Here is a 17,667-nt window from a genome sequence, read left to right as displayed (position 1 = left end):
TTGTCCCGGTCCGCATGCAGGGTGAGGGCATGCTGCACAGAGGTGGAGGTGGATGCCATGCTGTCCGCCAGACGACGCACCTCTCCCACCATGGTCCCTATATGGTGGGTCTGCAGGGCCTGCTCCTCCAGCAGACCGTCACGGAGGCTGGAGGATATATGCCTCGTTTTGGACAGAGCCTTCCTGGGAGGAGAGGCTCGGGCACGGACAGAGGGAGAAGGGGAGGGGTCCACAAGGGAGGGGCTTGCCCTGGAGGGGGATGACGTGCTGGGCGGGGGGGTGGTGGGTTGGTCAGGGATGGTGGTATCCTCCTGGAGGGAGCCAGAGTCCTCCTGGATGAGGAAAAAGGTATCCTCCTCCAACACAACTTCCTCCACCATACTTGCCCCCGGTATGATCTCCTCCTGGACCAGCATAGCCAGAATGTCCATGGGGCCTGACTGTACCCCTGGCTCTGGTATGGATGGGCTGGGTCGAGCCGCAGCCGAAGACGGCCCAGCTTCATCTTCCTCATCACCACCTGTGGATGACACCAAAACGAAATATTTTGCTGGTGCAACACACTTCTCACATGTTCACTTGTACCCCCTCCCATGATGCACAGCAGATATGAAAGAAAAATAATAGTTCCATCTTCACTTCTACCCACAAATATGTTCACTTGTACCCCCTCCCATGATGCACAGCAGATATGAAAGAAAAATAACTTACCAGTCCCCAAGTTCCCAACAGTGGAGTCGTACCCTGCAAGTCCCTCCACCTGCTCCTGCACGAACGTTTGGGCAATAAGCTCCTCCTCCTGATTGAGCCGGATCATACATCGCGGACCACCTCCCGTGCCACCGGTATATTTTTTGATCAGAGCCAGTTTATCCCGGACCCTGCGCCTCATGTCGTTGAGCTTTTTCTGGATGTCATCCCAGGTACGCACTTCATTACCCAGGGCATTGATGTCCAGGGCAATGGCTTCATATATAGCCCTCCTTTGGGCAACGGTGGTGTTTGCCCGCTGGGCACCATATAGGACTTCCTTATGCTGCTGGAGTGCAGCAATCAGGATGTCCATCTCCGCAGCCACAAAGTTGGCCTTCCTTTTTTTGGTCCCTTTGGGAGGTGCCATCTCTTGCAAAAGGGCTGAATTTCCTTGCTCAGGGGGGGTTGGAAAAAGCAGGATGAAATTCAGCAAAGAACCTGCGCAAGTCTGCTCCTATTTATTTGCTCAGTGCAAGCAGCTGAGCATGATTTGCCCTGAAAGTATGCTAGGCGCAGTTTGACGCATGCGCAGACGGCAGCTCTCTAACTGCGCATGCGCGCGCCCGGCGCAAACCTCTGCTGAGCCGAAAATTCCTCATTTACATAGGGGCACACCCACTTTGACTTGCGCGGCCTTGCGCCCTCAGCTTTGCCTTAAACAGGAGCAAATTAACTGAACAAACGATTCCTGAATCAGGTGGCAATTTGGCAAAATTGCTCCAGCGCAGAGAAATTCAGCTGAGCGGCTCAGGTGTAAGTAATGGGCAAATCTACCTGAATCTGGGCCATTATTTTTAACCCTCTTGGGCATGGAGGTCACCAGAGCTTCACAGGTTGTCACCGGAGTCCTCTTCCCCTCCTCCATGATGACATCACGGAGCTGGTGGATGTTGGAGACCTTGCGCTCCTCCCCCTTTCCCCCCACAGATGATCAATAGGGTTTAGGTCTGGAGACATGCTTGGCCCGTCCATCACCTTTACCCTCAGCTTCTTTAGCAAGGCAGTGGTGGTCTTGGAGGTGTGTTTGGGGACGTTATCATGTTGGAATACTGCCCTGCGGCCCAGTCTCTGAAGGGAGGGGATCATGCTCTGCTTCAGTATGTCACAGTACATGTTGGAATACTACCCTGCGGCCCAGTCTCTGAAGGGAGGGGATCATGCTCTGCTTCAGTATGTCACAGTACATGTTGGCATTCATGGTCCCCTCAATGATCTGTAGCCCCCCCAGTGCCGGCAGCACTTCTGCAGACCATGACCCTCCCCCCACCATGCCTGACTGTAGGGAAGACACACTTGTCTTTGTCCTCCTCACCTGGCCCCTCCCCCACACACGCCTGACACCATCTGACACCAAATACCTTTTATCTTGGTCTCATCAGACCACAGGACACGGTTCCAGTAATCCATGTCCTTAGTCTGCTTGTCTTCAGCAAACTGTTTGCGGCTCTTTCTTGTGCATCATCTTTAGAAGAGGCTTCCTTCTGGAGACCAATTTGATGCAGTGTACGGCGTATGGTCTGAGCACTGACAGGCTGACTCCTCCCCCACCCCTTCACCCTCTGCAGCAATGCTGGCAGCACTCATACGTCTATTTCCCAAAGACAACCTCTGGATATGACGCTGATCACGTGACCTCAACTTCTTTGGTGGACCATGGTGAGGCGGGGGGAGGGGAACCTGTCCTGTTATACCGCTGGGTGGTCTTGGCCCCCGCGCTGCAGATCAGTTTCAGGGTCTTGGCACCAGTGATATACAATTAGTGGACCTCCAGCTGTTGCAGAACTACAAGTCCCATGAGGCACAGCAAGACTCTGACAGCCACAAGCATGACACCTAGAGGCAGAGGCATGATGGGACTTTGTCAACAGCTGGAGGTCCGCTAATTGCATATCCCTGGCCTCGGCCATCTTTATGTAGAGACACAATTCTTTATATCAGATCCTCAGAGAGATCTTTGCCATGAGGGGCCATGTTGTCCTTCCAGTGACCAGTATGAGAGAGTGAGAGCGATAACACCAAATTTATCACACCCGCTCCCCATTCACACCTGAGACCTTGTAACACTAACGCAGGGCTCGACAAATCCCGGTCGCCATGGCGACTAGAAATAGGGTCTTGGCGACTTGGCTTGGAAGGGGGGCTGTGGAGCTGGCACCATCTGGTGGTGAGCCGTTGGTATTACAAGTTATTACCACCAGATGTGTAAGCTGGCGCCATCTGGTGGTGGCCGTTGGTATTACAAGTTAAGCATTACAAGTTAAAGCGGGATTCCACCCGCAATTATTATTTTTTTTAAAGTCAGCAGCTACTAACAGTGTAGCTGCTGACATTTACTAAGGACACTTACCTTGTCCTACGTGCCCGCGCTGATGGCCCCCCCCCGATGCCGATCCCACGATCGATGCAGGTCCCGCGCCGCCATTCACACTAGGGGAAACAGGCAGTGAAGCCTTACGGCTTCACTGCCCATTTCCTACTACGCCTGTGTGAGTCTCGTGCCGGCTTGTGAATGGGCGGCTGCTCTCTGAGAACACACACAGTTCCCAGAAAGCAGCACGCCCCATTCACTAGGAGAAGAAGAAGAAGAAGAAAACATTCCGCGGTGCCGAAGAGGCAGATTACGGACTTCCGCATAGCAACAGGTATTTCGGGTGAGTATAATTTTTTTTTTTTTTTTCACTTTTATTTTATTTTATTTTTTTAATACTTTTGGCCAAATGTTGTTTTCCTGGGTGGAACTCCGCTTTAAACAGCAATTCTAATGTAATTTTTCACTATTTTCACTGCCATCTTCTTCCCTCTAATTAGAACCCCCAAACATTTATATATATTTTTTATCCTAACACCCTAGAGAATAAAATGGCGATCGTTGCAATACTTTCTGTCACGCCGTATTTGCGCAGCAGTCTTGCAAGCGCAGTTTTTTGGGGAAAAAATTACACTTTTTTTAATTAAAAAATAAGACAACAGTAAAGTTATCCCCATTTTTTTAATATTATGAAAGATAATGTTACGCCAAGTAAATTGATACCCAACATGTCACGCTTCAAAATTACGTCCGCTCGTGGAATGGCGACAAACTTTTACCCTTTAAAATCTCCATAGGCGACGTTTAAAAAAATCTACAGGTTGCATGTTTTGAGTTACAGAGGAGGTCTAGGGCTAGAATTATTGCTCTCGCTCTGACGATCGCGGCGATTCCTCACATGTGTGGTTTGAACACCGTTTACATATGTGGTCGCTGCTCACTTATGTGTTCGCTTCTGCGCGCAAGCTCGCCGGGACGGGGCGCGTTTTCTGGCTCCTAACTTTTTTAGCTGGCTCCTAGATTCCAAGCAAATTTGTCAACCCTGCCCTAACGAGTCACATGACACCGGGGGGAGGGAAAATGGCTAATTGGGGCCCCAATTAGCCATTTTCATATAGGGGGTGTCCTGATTTTTGTTGCCAGCGGTTTAGACATTAATGGCTGTGTGTTTGAGTTATTTGTTATACAAGCTGTACACTCACTACACAAAGCCCCCCCCCCCCCCCGTACACTCACTACACAACATTGGAGATACAAAGGCCCGGATTCACAGAGAGCAAGGCGCACATTACGCCGCCGTAGAGCAAACACCGTACGCCACGCCAACATAGCACGGAGAGGCAAGCATGGCATTCAGCAAGCCAGTGCTCCCAACGCTGCGCCAGAGTGGCGTGGGATTCGAAGGCGCACGCCGGCGTAGGTGGAAGTGGGCGTGAGCCATGCAAATGAGGCGTGACCCCATGCAAATGATGGGCCGAGCGCCAGACAGATACGTATCACGAACTGCGCATGCGCCGTGACGTGGACGCATCCCCTTGCGTCTGCTCACAACCACGTCAGCACAACTGCCTAAGCTACGCCGGATCATCGCGTACGCCGTGAACGTAACGTACGCCCAGCCAGACACACGTCCAACGCACAATACGCCGGCTTGTGTTCCCTGGTGCAGCCCTTTGCATGTCTGTTGCCGGGTTGCGCCTTCTTTATGGGGAATAACTTTACGCCGGACGTACAACTTACGCACATCTCGCGTAGCATGCGTCGGGCACACGCAGGTTCGTGAATCGCCGTGTTTTCCTCATTTGCATGTTTGAATGGCTAATCAATGGGAGCGGCACCATGCGCCCAGCCTAAATGTGCGCCCGCCCTACGCCGGCGTGTGGAAGCTACGTCAGCGGGGCGTAGCCTGGTTTTAGGCGCATATCTGTTTGTGGGTCTGACGCGCAGATACGACGGCGCACATTTGCACTTACGTGTTATACGTCGGCGTAAGTGCTTTGTGAATCTGGGCCAAAGTGTCCTTTCTTCAGTGTTGTCACTTGAAAAGATTTACACAAATGTCACTGAGGGGGTGTACTTACTTTTGTCCGATACTGTAATTGTCCTTGGTTTCGGAAAGGGACGTCCAGCAAGTTTTTTATATGAGTGTGACGGTCGGGTGTCCCCAAACTTATGCCCTTATGGTGTTGACAGTTGTTATGCCAGGGCTCGACAAATCCCGGGCGCCAGGTCGCAATGGCGACTAGAAATAGGGTCCTGGCTACTTGGCTTGGAAGGGGAGCAAAAAAAATTTTTTTTTGTTTGTGAACTGGCGCCATCTGGTGGTGAGCCGTTGGTATTACAAGTTATTACCACCAGATGTGAGCTGGCGCCATCCGTTGTTATTACAAGTTAAGCAGCAATTCTAATGTAATTTTTCACTATTTTCACTGCCATCTTCTTCCCTCTAATTAGAACCCCCCAAACATTATTTATATTTTTTATCCTAACACCCTAGAGAATAAAATGGTGATCGTTGCAATACTTTGTCACGCCGTATTTGCGCAGCGGTCTTACAAGCGCACTTTTTTGGGGAAAAAATTACACTTTTTTTAATTAAAAAATAAGACAACAGTAAAATTATCCCCATTTTTTTAATATTGTGAAAGATAATGTTACGCCGAGTAAATTGATACCCAACATGTCACGCTTCAAAATTACGTCCGCTCGTGGAATGGCGACAAACTTTTACCCTTTAAAATCTCCATAGGCGACGTTTAAAAAATTGCATGTTTTGAGTTACAGAGGAGGTCTAGGGCTAGAATTATTGCTCTCGCTCTACCAATCGCGGCGATACCTCACATGTGTGGTTTGAACGCCGTTTACATATGCGGGCGCTGCTCACGTATGTGTTCGCTTCTGCGCGCAAGCTCGTCGGGACGAGGTGCGTTTTCTGGCTCCTAACTTTTTTAGCTGGCTCCTAGATTCCAAGCAAATTTGTCACGCCCCTGGGTTATGCAATGGATGGCGATGATTGCTGGCCATCCGGTCTCAGGAGTTTGCGGATTGGATGTAAAATCTTTGTCTGTAACACTTTCTTTCTTTTTCTTCCTCCTATTTACAGCCAACAATCGATGGATGTTGTTGCGTCAGAACGCTCCGATCTTCTCCACCACGTTGTGTTGTTGCGTGAAGAGCTCCTGCGCACTCGCCTGGAGTTTGACCTTTCCCGTGATGAAAACGCCGGTCTACAGAGCGCTCTTCACAAGGTAGCCTAACCCAAGGGGGACGTCGTCCGATCCCTACGTCCGATCCCTACGTCCGATCCTTACGTCTGATCCCTACGTCTGATCCCTACGTCTGATCCCTACGTCTGATCCCTACGTCTGATCCCTACGTCTGATCCCTACGTCTGATCCCTACGTCTGATCCCTACGTCTGATCCCTACGTCTGATCCCTACGTCTGATCCCTACGTCTGATCCCTACGTCTGATCCCTACGTCCGATCCCTACGTCAGATCCCTACGTCCGATCCCTACGTCTGACCATGTGTGTGGAGCACCTCCTCGTCCGGAGTTCCGGGTACATTCCGATCGGCTCCCCTGTAATCAGTGGTGTCGGGATTGATTGCTTAGGGCTGCTGTTCTGCTCCTCCCCCCTGTCTTCTAAAAGTATAGAGGATTGGAGAGCAGCCAGAATATTCATGGAACTCCAGCCAATCCCTGGGGAGGTGTGCCCAAAAGGTGGAGGAGGAGCCCATAAGTAAGTCAAACCCGAACATTTTAGAGGCCTGGGACACCTTTTGGGTCCCCTCAAGGAAAAGTAGTGATTTGGTGCGCATAGCGTGTCACAGCAAACGGTGGGTGTGGCCAAATTGATCTTGCTGACATCATCGCCCTACCCCCTCCTCCCCCAGTGATGCTAAACCTGCCCCCCAGACAGCCGCCAGAACTCCCGTACTGAGGGGAGATTTGTACTAGGAGGGGGTGACTCTTTTTGGGTAGGGGCATTTGTGTTGGGTGGGGGTAGGGGGGATATCAGCAGGGGATGGATTTGTACTGGGAGAAGGGGGAATTTATTCCAGGGGGGGGGGGGGCGTTAAGCATACAGATTGGTTCTAATTTTTTGGGGGGGGGGGGGGTTTCTGACCTACAGTATAATTGTTAATGGCCTAGAGCCGCTTTATATACAAGAGGGGCATTGGTGGTCTTGCCCTTTGTCCCCCCCCTTCATGCTCCGCCCACACTCGCCGTAGATAAGCGAGAAGAGAGGCACGTTCCTCCAGGACACGTCGCACTTCCGGCGAGGTGCTCTGCCCGCCATGCCGCTTCTAAGTGACTTGTACAAAGGTGACCCCCTTTTTTTGTGTTCTTCAGGCAGAAAAGAGGATGGCAGAGCTCCTTGTAGAACAAAACCGTCAGAAGAAAGATTTGGAAGATCTTCAAGACGCCGCGACCAAGATGGCGGACCTAAACCGAGCGCTGTCATTGGATAAAGTGGAACTGAACAATCTTCTGCAACAAGTAAGTAATCCCACGCCGTTCATTCGCTGCAATAAAATTGTAGTTACACTAAACCGCTGTTTTCACCGAATGCGGCTTTGAAATTGCACTGAAGTAGCGTGATTACATTTGTTTTCCCCTCATGCCGCGTACGCACGATCTGATTTTCCGACGGAATTGCGCTCAGGCTCGGCTTGCATACGATTCTCTGAACTTTCGACCGTCAAGAACGCCGGTGACGTACGATGCTTTTCTTTCAGGTCCTGCTGCAAGACACCGAGACGGCCAGAGAGCGCCTGGAAACTGAACTGAGACACGTGGAGGCTGAGAGGGACAGGCTGCAGGCTGAGCTCAGACAGGTGATTGGTGACATAGATAATCATGTGACTTCTGCTCTGCCAGGAAATGTATTGGCTCAATGGTAATATACCGCACAGTGGTTTTATATTACATTTTCTCTATTATAATTGTAACTGTATGCTTGATGTTTAGGGAGGTCAGTAGCTCAAGCTTTGTTTTAAACTCGCTAAATGACTTATTCCACCATCACCACCTCCTTGGAGACTCTAAATGAAAACAGCATTTGCTGTGCTCCCTAATTAGAATACCCATAGTGCTCTGGGAGTCCAGGGTCCTGGCTGCATCCTATATGCCGGTAATTGAGGCCGCGGCTTTGCGTCCTTCTTCTGCAGGCCTAAGCTTCCTTCTGTGAATGCCGCGGCCTCAATTACTGGCGGGCCCGCCACGATCGCGGCCCGCGCCAGCCGGTAATTGAGGCCACGGCTTTGCGGCCTTCTGCAGGCCTAAGCTTCCCTGGGCGCCAGGTCACAATTTTTTGTCGCAATTGCGATCAGGCGCCCGGATTTTCAAACATTATATGATATATATGTGTGTGCGTGTGTTATAAATAAATATATATATCCTACACAGTGGAACCTCAGATTACGAGTATAATCCGTTCCAGGAGAATGCTTGTAATCCAAAGCACTTGCATATCAAAGCAACTTTCCCCATAGAAGTCAATGGAAAACGAAAATTATTTGTTCCGCATTGACTTCAATGTCATGCAATACCGCATGTGGCCAGAGGTGGGGGATGGGGCACCGGAGAGCCTCGGGAACACGCGGAAAGGCCCGAGGACAGCTCGGCTGACTTCGGGCAAACCTCGGAAAGACTTCCTGCCTGAGATTTGCCGAGGTCAGCATTGCTGTCCTCGGGCCTTTCCGCGCATTTCCGAATGTCGATGACCGGCGACATTTGGCTCTGCTCGGCTCCGGCGCCCCCCCCCCCCCAACTCAGGCCACAAGCGGTACTGCACACCGCTTTGGCTTGAATCCTGCTTGTTTTGCGAGACAACAAACTCGCAAACCAAGTCAGGATTTTTTTTTAAATACAGCGCTCGTATTACGAAACGCACGTTAACCGCGTTACTCGCAATCCGAGGTTCCACATATAACCCCTTGATCACCCCCTGGTGTTAACCCCTTCCCAGCCAGTGTCATTGGTACAGTGACGGTGCCTATTTTTAGCAACGATCACTGTAATAATATCACTGGTTCCCAAAAAAGTGTAAAAAAAAACGTCAGCTAAGTGCCCGATCGCCGCCATTACTAGTAAAAATAAAATAAAATTGCCATAAACACTATCCCCTTTTTTGTAGACAATATACCGTATTTATCGCGGTATAACGCGCTCTGGCGTATACCGCGCACCCCCAAAGTGGCCCCCAATCCTGTGGGAAAAAAAGATTTTTTGTTTTTTTGTACTTACAGTTTTGATGTCTTGCGCGGCGTCCATCTGCGGCCTCGTCGGGTCCGGCGTCCTTCTGCGGCTTCGGGTGTCTTCTTCGGCGGGTCCGGCGTCCATCTTCGGCGGGTCCGGCGTCCATCTTCGGCGGGTCCGGCGTCCATCTTCGGCGGGTCCGGCGTCCATCTTCGGCGGGTCCGGCGTCCTTCGGCGGCGTCCTCCCGCTCGTTTCCCGCCACGACTTTGAATACTGCGCCCGCATATAGCGAGCGCAGTACACTCGTGAATCTTCGGGCAGGCTCGGGCGCCTCTCGCACTGACGTCCTGTACGCTCAGGACGTCAGTACGAGAGGCGCCGAGACTGGCCGAAGATTCACGAGTGTACTGCGCTCGCTATATGCGGGCGCAGTATTCAAACTCATGGCGGGAAAGCGGGTATCGGCGTATATCGCGCACCCACGATTTTGCCCTGATTTTTAGGGCAAAATAGTGCGCGGTATACGCCGATAAATACGGTAACTTTTGCGCAAACCAATCGATAAACACTTGGTACAATTATTATTATTATTATACAGGATTTCTATAGCGCCAACAGTTTACGCAGCACTTTACAATATAAAAGGGAGACAGTACAGTTATAATACAATAAAATGCAACTTATTTTACCAAATATATGTAGAAGAATACATATCGGCCAAAACTGACTTTTTTTTTATTTATTTTGTTCCAATTTTTTGGAGCCTTTTTGGCTTTTGCTTTGCGCAAACCAATCAATAAACGCGTATTGAGTTTTTTTTTTTACCAAAATTATGTAGAAGAATACGTATCGGCCTAAACTGAGGAAAAAAAAGTTTTTTTTTTTTATATATATTTTTGGGGGATATTTATTATAGCAAAAAGTAAAAAATATTGTTTTGTTTTTTCAAAATTGTCGCTCTATTTTTGTTTATAGCACAAAAAAAAAAAACGAAGAGGTGATCAAATAGTTTACAAAATAGGGGGTAGTTTTATGGCATTTTTATTAATATTTTTTTTTAACAATAAATATATATTTTTTTTTTTTACTAGTAACGATAACGTTTTTATCGTGACTGCGCCATTATGGCGGACACTTTTGACATCCTTTTGGAACCATTGTCATTTTTACAGTGCCGATCAGTGCTATAAAAATGCATTGATTATTGTAAAAATGACACTGGCAGTGAAGGGGTTAACCTGTAGGGGGCGCTGAAGGGGTTAATTGTGACCTAGGGAGTGCTTCTTACTGTTAGGGGGCGTGGCTTGTCGTGACACGTCACTGATCGCTCCTCCCGATGACAGGGAACAGACGATCAGTGACCTGTCACTAGGAAGAACGGGGGAGGTGTTGTGTGTGTACACCGACATACATTTCGCCGTTCTTCAGCTCTGTGACCCGATCGCGGGACAACGGCGCAGATCGAGCCAGCGGGCACCGTCACGGAGCTCGCGGCATGGTCACGAGCGCGCCGGCGTGCACGCGACCACACAGCGCCAAATTTAAAGGGGACGTCTTTATACAGCCGCGACCATTCTGCCGACATATAAAGTCACGCGGCGGTCGGCAAGCGGTTAAAGTGACGCAGTGCCGAATCAAAAAAAAATGTCCTGGTCATTAATGGGGGGGGGAAGTCTTCCGGTCCTTAAGAGGTTAAGCATGTTAGTTTTAACCACTTAAGGACCACCTAACGCCAATATACATCGGCAGAATGGCACAGACAGGTACGTCGCCTTTAAGAGCCCATCCGTGGGGCGCGAGCACGCGACCCGCTCCGAAGCTTTGTGACTGCACCCGCGGACCCGATCACCGCCGGTGTCCCGCGATCGGTCACAGGAGCTGAAGAACGGGGAGAGGTGAGTGTAAACACAGCTTCCCCGTTCTTCACTGTGGCAATGTCAGTGATCGTCTGTTCCCTGATATAGGGAAAGACGATCAATGATGTCACACGTCCAGCCCCGCCCCCCTACAGTTAGAAACACATATGAGGTCACACTTAACCCTTACAGCGCCCCCTAGTGGTTAACTCCTAAACTGCAATTGTCATTTTCACAGTAATGGTTAAAGCAATGTGCAGAGTGATTACCTTCCCTTCTCCCAGTCTGAGTGCTGCGACAGGAGGCGGATGTATCCAGTGTCGCGTGTCGGGTGATGATTCCTTTTCTGTAAACTTGTTGTGATTTTTATCCCGATAGGAGAGAGACGACTCGGAGGCGGAGCGGGGGAGGTTGTATCAGGATGCCGAGACTCTGAATGGGGAGAAGTCTTCACTCCGTCTACAGCTGGAGGTCACCACCAGAGAGGGTCAGGACCTGAAGGAGAAGCTCGGCGACATCCAGTAAGTGACCCCCCCTCCCCGGCTCCGTTCGCCCCCTCCCCCGCTCCGTTCGCCCCCTCCCCCGCTCCGTTCGCCCCCTCCCCCGCTCCGTTCGCCCCAACTTTTTTTGCATGATAAGAAAGATGAAGTTACGCCGAGTATATGGATACCTAACATGTCACGCTTCAAAATTGCCCACGCTCGTGGAATGGCGCCAAACTTCGGCACTTAAAAAATCCCCATAGGCGGTGATAAATTTTTTTTTTTTTTACAGGTTACATGTTTTTAGTTACAGAGGAGGTCTAGGGCTAGAATTATTGCTCTCGCTCTACCGATCGCGGCGATACCTCACATGTGCGGTTTGAACACCGTTTTCATATGTGGGCGGGAATTGCGTATGCGATCGCTTCTGCGTGCGAGCGCACGGGGACGGGGCCGTTATAAAAAAAAATTATTCTTGTTAATTTTACTTTCATTTTTTTATTTTGACACTTTAACCACTTCCTTACTGGGCACATATACCCCCCTCCTGACCAGGTGAAATTTCAGCTTCCGGCACTGCGTCGCTTTAACTGACAATTGCGCGGTCGTGCGACGTGGCTCCCAAACAAAATTGGCGTCCTTTTTTCCCCCACAAATAGAGCTTTCTTTTGGTGGTATTTGATCACCTCTGCGTTTTTTTTTTTTTTTTTTGCGCTATAAAACAAAAAAAGCAACAATTTTGAAAAAAAAATCAATATTTTTTACTTGTTGCTATAATAAATAGCCCAATTTTTTTTTCCCAAAATTTTTTTTCTCAGTTTAGGTCGATTTGATTCTTCTACATATTTATGGTAAAAAAAAAAAAATCGCAATAAGCGCTTACAAAATATGGGACAGAATTATTATTATTATTATTATTATTATTATTATTTTTTACTAGAAATGGCGGCGATCTGCGATTTTTTTTTTTTATTGGGACTGCGACGTTGGCGGACACATCGGACACTTTTGACACATTTTTGGCGCCATTCACATTTATACTGCGATCAGTGCTATAAATATGCACTGATTACTGTATAAATGTGACTGGCATTGAAGGGGTTAACACTAGGGGGTGAGGGAGGGGTTAATGTGTACCTGTATTGTGTTCTAACTGTGGGGGGAGGGGGGTGACTGGGGGAGGTGACCGATCTATGTCTCTATGTACAAGAGACACAGATCGGTCTCCTCTCTCCCCTGACAGGACGTGGAGCTCTGTGTTTACACCTCATCATTACACACAGAGCTCCACGTCCCTGCTCTGTCACTGCTGATCGTGGATGCCTGGCGGACATCGCGACCACCAGGCACGCGCATCGGCATCTCGGGGACGCGCCGGGCGCGCGTGCGCCCCCCAGTGGCCGGAGGAATCCAGGACGTCAATTGACGTCCTGTTGAGTTTCTAGAGCCACTGTGAAGCCGTCATTTTACATGCGGCCGGTATTCAAGTGGTTAAGAAAATATTTTGATCGCTTTTATTCCTATTGCAAGTAAACATCCCTTGTAATAGGAATATGACATGACAGGTCCTCTTTACAGTGAGACATGGGGGGGGGGGGGTCAATAAGACCCGACATCTCACCTGTAGGATGGGAAGCCTAAAATAATAATAATAAAAAAAAAAAAACGATCACCACTTCCGATCAACGGCGCCGTTTTTTTGAATGCAGAGGCCAGGGCGTGACGTCATAAAATCGCGCCCGGCCTCCGACGATCATAGAGACTCCGGCGACCATCTGGTCCACCAGAAATCTCTATGGTCAAGAACCGGGGGCGGCGGATCCGTTCTTCGACTCGCCGATCCCTCAGGTGAGTCGGGAGAAGCACCGGAGGGTGGCTGGAGGGAGGGGGGGGGGACGTCCCCTCTCGCCGCCCGTAAGAACGATCAAGCCGTGGAACAGCCGCTACGATCGTTCTTATAGTGTAGGGAATCGCCGGCTGAAAACGTCAATATCTGAATGACTGTAGCTCCTCCCATCGTTTAGATATCCCCCCCCACAAAGCCCAGCCGGTCATCCAGTGGTTAAGGCACTTGCCTGTCCAGGGAGCCCCGCGATGTCAGCGCCCCACCCCCAATCTTCAGATCGACTCCCGGGTGCTGCCGCCACCGCCATTCCTGGTAAGGGAATCGGGCAGTGAAGCCTTTCGGGTTCCCTACTGCACATGCACGATTCACGCTGCGCTTTCTAATTGGCCCGGCGCTGGGGAAAGAAGGAGGGGGGGGTTTAGTTCTGCTGTACGATTTACTGCTGCTCAGGGGCTTCAGCAAAAATGGCGGCCTCCGGTAAGAAGTAACGGGAGCAATGCTGGAGGCGATTTACAGCACATTAATGAATGTAGAATGTATGTTCCTTGCTAAAGAACTTTATTTTTTTTAATCAAATTATTATGTGTAAAGTTCCACATTAATAAAGGAGAACTCCAACAAATACCATACTTCCCTCCTCTGGCCCCCATCCTCCTCTTCTGCCCCCCCGTGGCACTCCTAGCTCCTCTGAGACCCGCTTTCTATGGGGGTACACTTCCGAGTCCTGCTGCTGTTTACCCCCTTTAACCACTTCAGCCCCCGGACCATTATGCAGGTTAAGGACCGGGGGCCACTTTTTGCGAATTTAACTGACAATTGCGCGGTCGTGCGACGTGGCTCCCAAAAAAAATTGGCGTCCTTTTTTTCCCACAAATAGAGCTTTCTTTTGGTGGTATTTGATCATCTCCTGCGGTTTTTATTTTTTGCGCTATAAACAAAAATAGAGCGACAATTTTGAAAAAAAAAAAAAATATTTTTTACTTTTTGCCATAATAAATATCCCCAAAAAGATATAAAAAAAACGTTTTTTTTTCCTCAGTTTAGGGCGATACGTATTCTTCTACCTATTTTTAGTAAAAAAAAACACGCAAAACTGAGGAAAAAAAACGCAAAACTGAGGAAAAAAATTTTTTAGATATATTTTTGGGGGATATTTATTACAGCAAAAAGTAAAAAATATTGCATTTTTTTCAAAATTGTCGCTGTATTTTTGTTTATAGCGCAAAAAATAAAAACCGCAGAGGTGATCAAATACCACCAAAAGAAAGCTCTATTTGTGGGGAAAAAAGGACGCCAATTTTGTTTGGGAGCCACGTCGCACGACCGCGCAATTGTCTGTTAAAGCGACGCAGTGCCGAATTGTAAAAACCCCTTGGGTCATTTAGCTGCATATTGGTCCGGGGCTTAAGTGGTTAAAAAAGGCCGATTCACGCCGGTTCTTTGTCAGGTTTGTATTGGCCAATAGTAATTTTAGTGTATTTTTAGTGAAAATATTGTTGATATATTGGGGGGGGGGGAGGGGGGCGTCTGCCAGGTAGGCTGTACGGGGGCCCGTCATTTCTAACCGCAGCCCTGGCAGTGGGCACAGCCCAACTGCAAGGGGTAGAATTTTTATTTTTTTTATTTGCCCGGCGTTGGACTTTAACACCTCCCCCAGATTGGTGGCCGGGCAGGACTTTCCTCCTTCTGATTGGACGTCGGGTTTCCCCCCTCGTGTGTACAGAATACAGGCAGCAGAGTTTCCCTTTAATGCGGTTTTGCGTTTGTTTTCTCTCAGGTCGGTGAAGGAGTCTCTGGAGGGCCGCCTCTTCACCGCTCAGGAACTGAACTCTCGGTCGGAGATTCGGTGCAGCCAGCTGGAGATGGAGGTCGCAATGGTCACTCAGGCCAAGAACACCGTGCAAGGTGAGCGCCGCGCGTTGAGCAGTCACCGGGCGGGGGGGATGGGAGACCGTTGCTCACGGCGTGTCCTTTAACCACTTAAGGACCGGACCAATATGCTGCTAAATGACCCAAGGGGTTTTTACAATTCGGCGATGCGTCGATTTAACAGACAATTGCGCGGTCGTGCGACGTGGCTCCCAAACAAAATTGGCGTCCTTTTTTTCCCACAAATAGCGCTTTCTTTTGGTGGTATTTGATCACCTCTGCGGTTTTTATTTTTTGCGCTATAAACAAAAGTAGAGCGACAATTTTGAAAAAAATGCAATATTTTTACTTTTTGCTATAATAAATTTCCCCAAAAACATATATAAATTATTTTTTTTCCTCAGTTTAGGCCGATACGTATTCTTCTACCTATTTTTGGTACAAAAAAATCGCAATAAGCGTTTATCGATTGGTTTGCGCAAAATTTATAGCGTTTACAAAATAGGGGATAGTTTTATTTTTTTTTACTACTAATGGCGGCGATCAGCGATTTTTTTCGTGACTGCGACATTATGGCGGACACTTCGGACAATTTTGACCCATTTTTGGGACCATTGTCATTTTCACAGCAAAAAATGCATTTAAATTGCATTGTTTATTGTGAAAATGACAGTTGCAGTTTGGGAGTTAACCACAGGGGGCGCTGTAGGAGTTAAGGTTCACCTAGTGTGTGTTTACAACTGTAGGGGGGTGTGGCTGTAGGACTGACATCATCGATCGAGTCTCCCTAATAAAAGGGATCTAGCGATCGATGCGCCGACACAGTGAAGCACGGGAAAGCTGTGTTTACATACGGCTCTCCCCGTTCTTCAGCTCTGGGGAGCGATCGCGACAGGGCGGCTATAAACGAATAACCGCGCCGTCGTCCCGGATCGCTCCCCGAGGCTTACCGACCGCCGCATGTACCGGGCGGGGTCCCGATCGGACCCCCGAACCCACGTCAAGCAGAGCACGTACAGGTACGTACATGTGCCTGTCCGTGCCATTCTGCTGACGTATATCTACATGAGGAGGTCGGCAAGTGGTTAAAAAACTCTACAGGTTGCATGTTTTGAGTTACAGAGGAGGTCTAGCGCTAGAATTATTGCTCTCACTCTACCGATCGCGGCAATACCTCACGCGTGCGGTTTGAACACCGTTTACTTATGCGGGCGCCGCTCACGTATGCGTTCGCTTCTGCGCGTGAGCTCGGCGGGACGGGTGTCACGTTTTCTGGCTCCTAACTTTTTTAGCTGGCTCCTAAATTCCAAGCACATTTGTCAAACCCGACTTACAATACAATGTAACAATTACATCACTTCTGGAAGTTGTTTTCTGTCCTATGAGAATTTTCATCATTCTTAGTAACCTTCGTTTTTGATGGGTGATTAGCAAATTGCAGGATCCTTCGCCTGATCTTCTCCTTCTCCGTGTGTTTCAAACTTTTCAGACGCGGAAAAAACTTTTTACTTTTATGGTGGTATTGGATGTGATCTTCCCGGGGGTTCTTGTGTTTGCAGATGAAGTGACTCTACTTCATGCTGAGCAGGAATCGTCCCAGAAGAGGATCCTTGAACTTTCCCGGAGACTGTCTGACCTGGATGAGGAATACCAGAGAGAGAGGAGCAGAGGAGAACGTCTCCAATTCATCCAGGTGACGGCCACCTTCAGGGCCTGTGCCCATTGGCTTCTGTTCACTTCATACAGATTTTGCATTGCCATACAAGTGGGGGAGGCAAAACCTGCTTGAAGATGCATCAAAAGTATGAAAAAACAGGGCTGTCTTAATGAGAGGGCACACCTGGGCACTGCATGGGGGGCCCCTGCACTTTCCCCAAAGCAGATGGTTCTTGAGCCCACGCTACCCCCGAAATTGGGGGGCCCCATGATGGCACTGAGAGTGATAGATACACAGGGGAGGCAGTCTGCCTCCTACCTACTTAATGTCTGTTTACCTGCACTGTCATCATTGTAGGGGCCCCAGACTATTTCTTTGCTCAGTGACCCATGATGCTATTAAGGCGGCCCTGCCCGCGCATACCACTTGAAGTTGTAGTAAAGTCTATGTATTGTCGCTGCCGCCCACTATTCAGAGGGCTGGCCCCCTGGCGAGCGCCGGCCATCTGAATAGCGGCAGCTGGTTGGCTTTGGAAGTGCCTATGAGAGCCAGCAGCTCTGATAGGCTTTCCGATTACAGCCTAAGGGTCCTTTCACACTAGCGGACCGTTCGTCCGCTCATTACAAGTCCGTTAACGGACTTGTAATGAATCCCTATGGGAACGCGTCCGTTACCGGATGGAGCGTCCGCG

General features: G+C 49.2%; 1 protein-coding gene across 1 annotated transcript in view; it reads left to right on the top strand.

The window, feature by feature from the left end:
* The window catches only part of LOC120909834 (centrosome-associated protein CEP250-like), a 73,189-nt gene that overhangs the window by 26,153 nt on the left and 29,369 nt on the right, over nt 1-17,667 (top strand). The window contains exons 7-12 of the mRNA XM_040321562.1: nt 6,165-6,309; nt 7,418-7,564; nt 7,804-7,902; nt 11,501-11,643; nt 15,228-15,355; nt 16,879-17,012. Of these exons, the coding sequence (XP_040177496.1) occupies nt 6,165-6,309; nt 7,418-7,564; nt 7,804-7,902; nt 11,501-11,643; nt 15,228-15,355; nt 16,879-17,012 (796 nt within the window). The remainder of the gene's footprint in view (nt 1-6,164; nt 6,310-7,417; nt 7,565-7,803; nt 7,903-11,500; nt 11,644-15,227; nt 15,356-16,878; nt 17,013-17,667) is intronic.

Source organism: Rana temporaria, chromosome 8 (assembly GCF_905171775.1).
Source record: "Rana temporaria chromosome 8, aRanTem1.1, whole genome shotgun sequence".
Lineage (NCBI taxonomy): Eukaryota > Metazoa > Chordata > Amphibia > Anura > Ranidae > Rana > Rana temporaria.
Note: the sequence above shows the minus strand (reverse complement) of the source record. Positions and strands in the feature narration are given on the sequence as shown.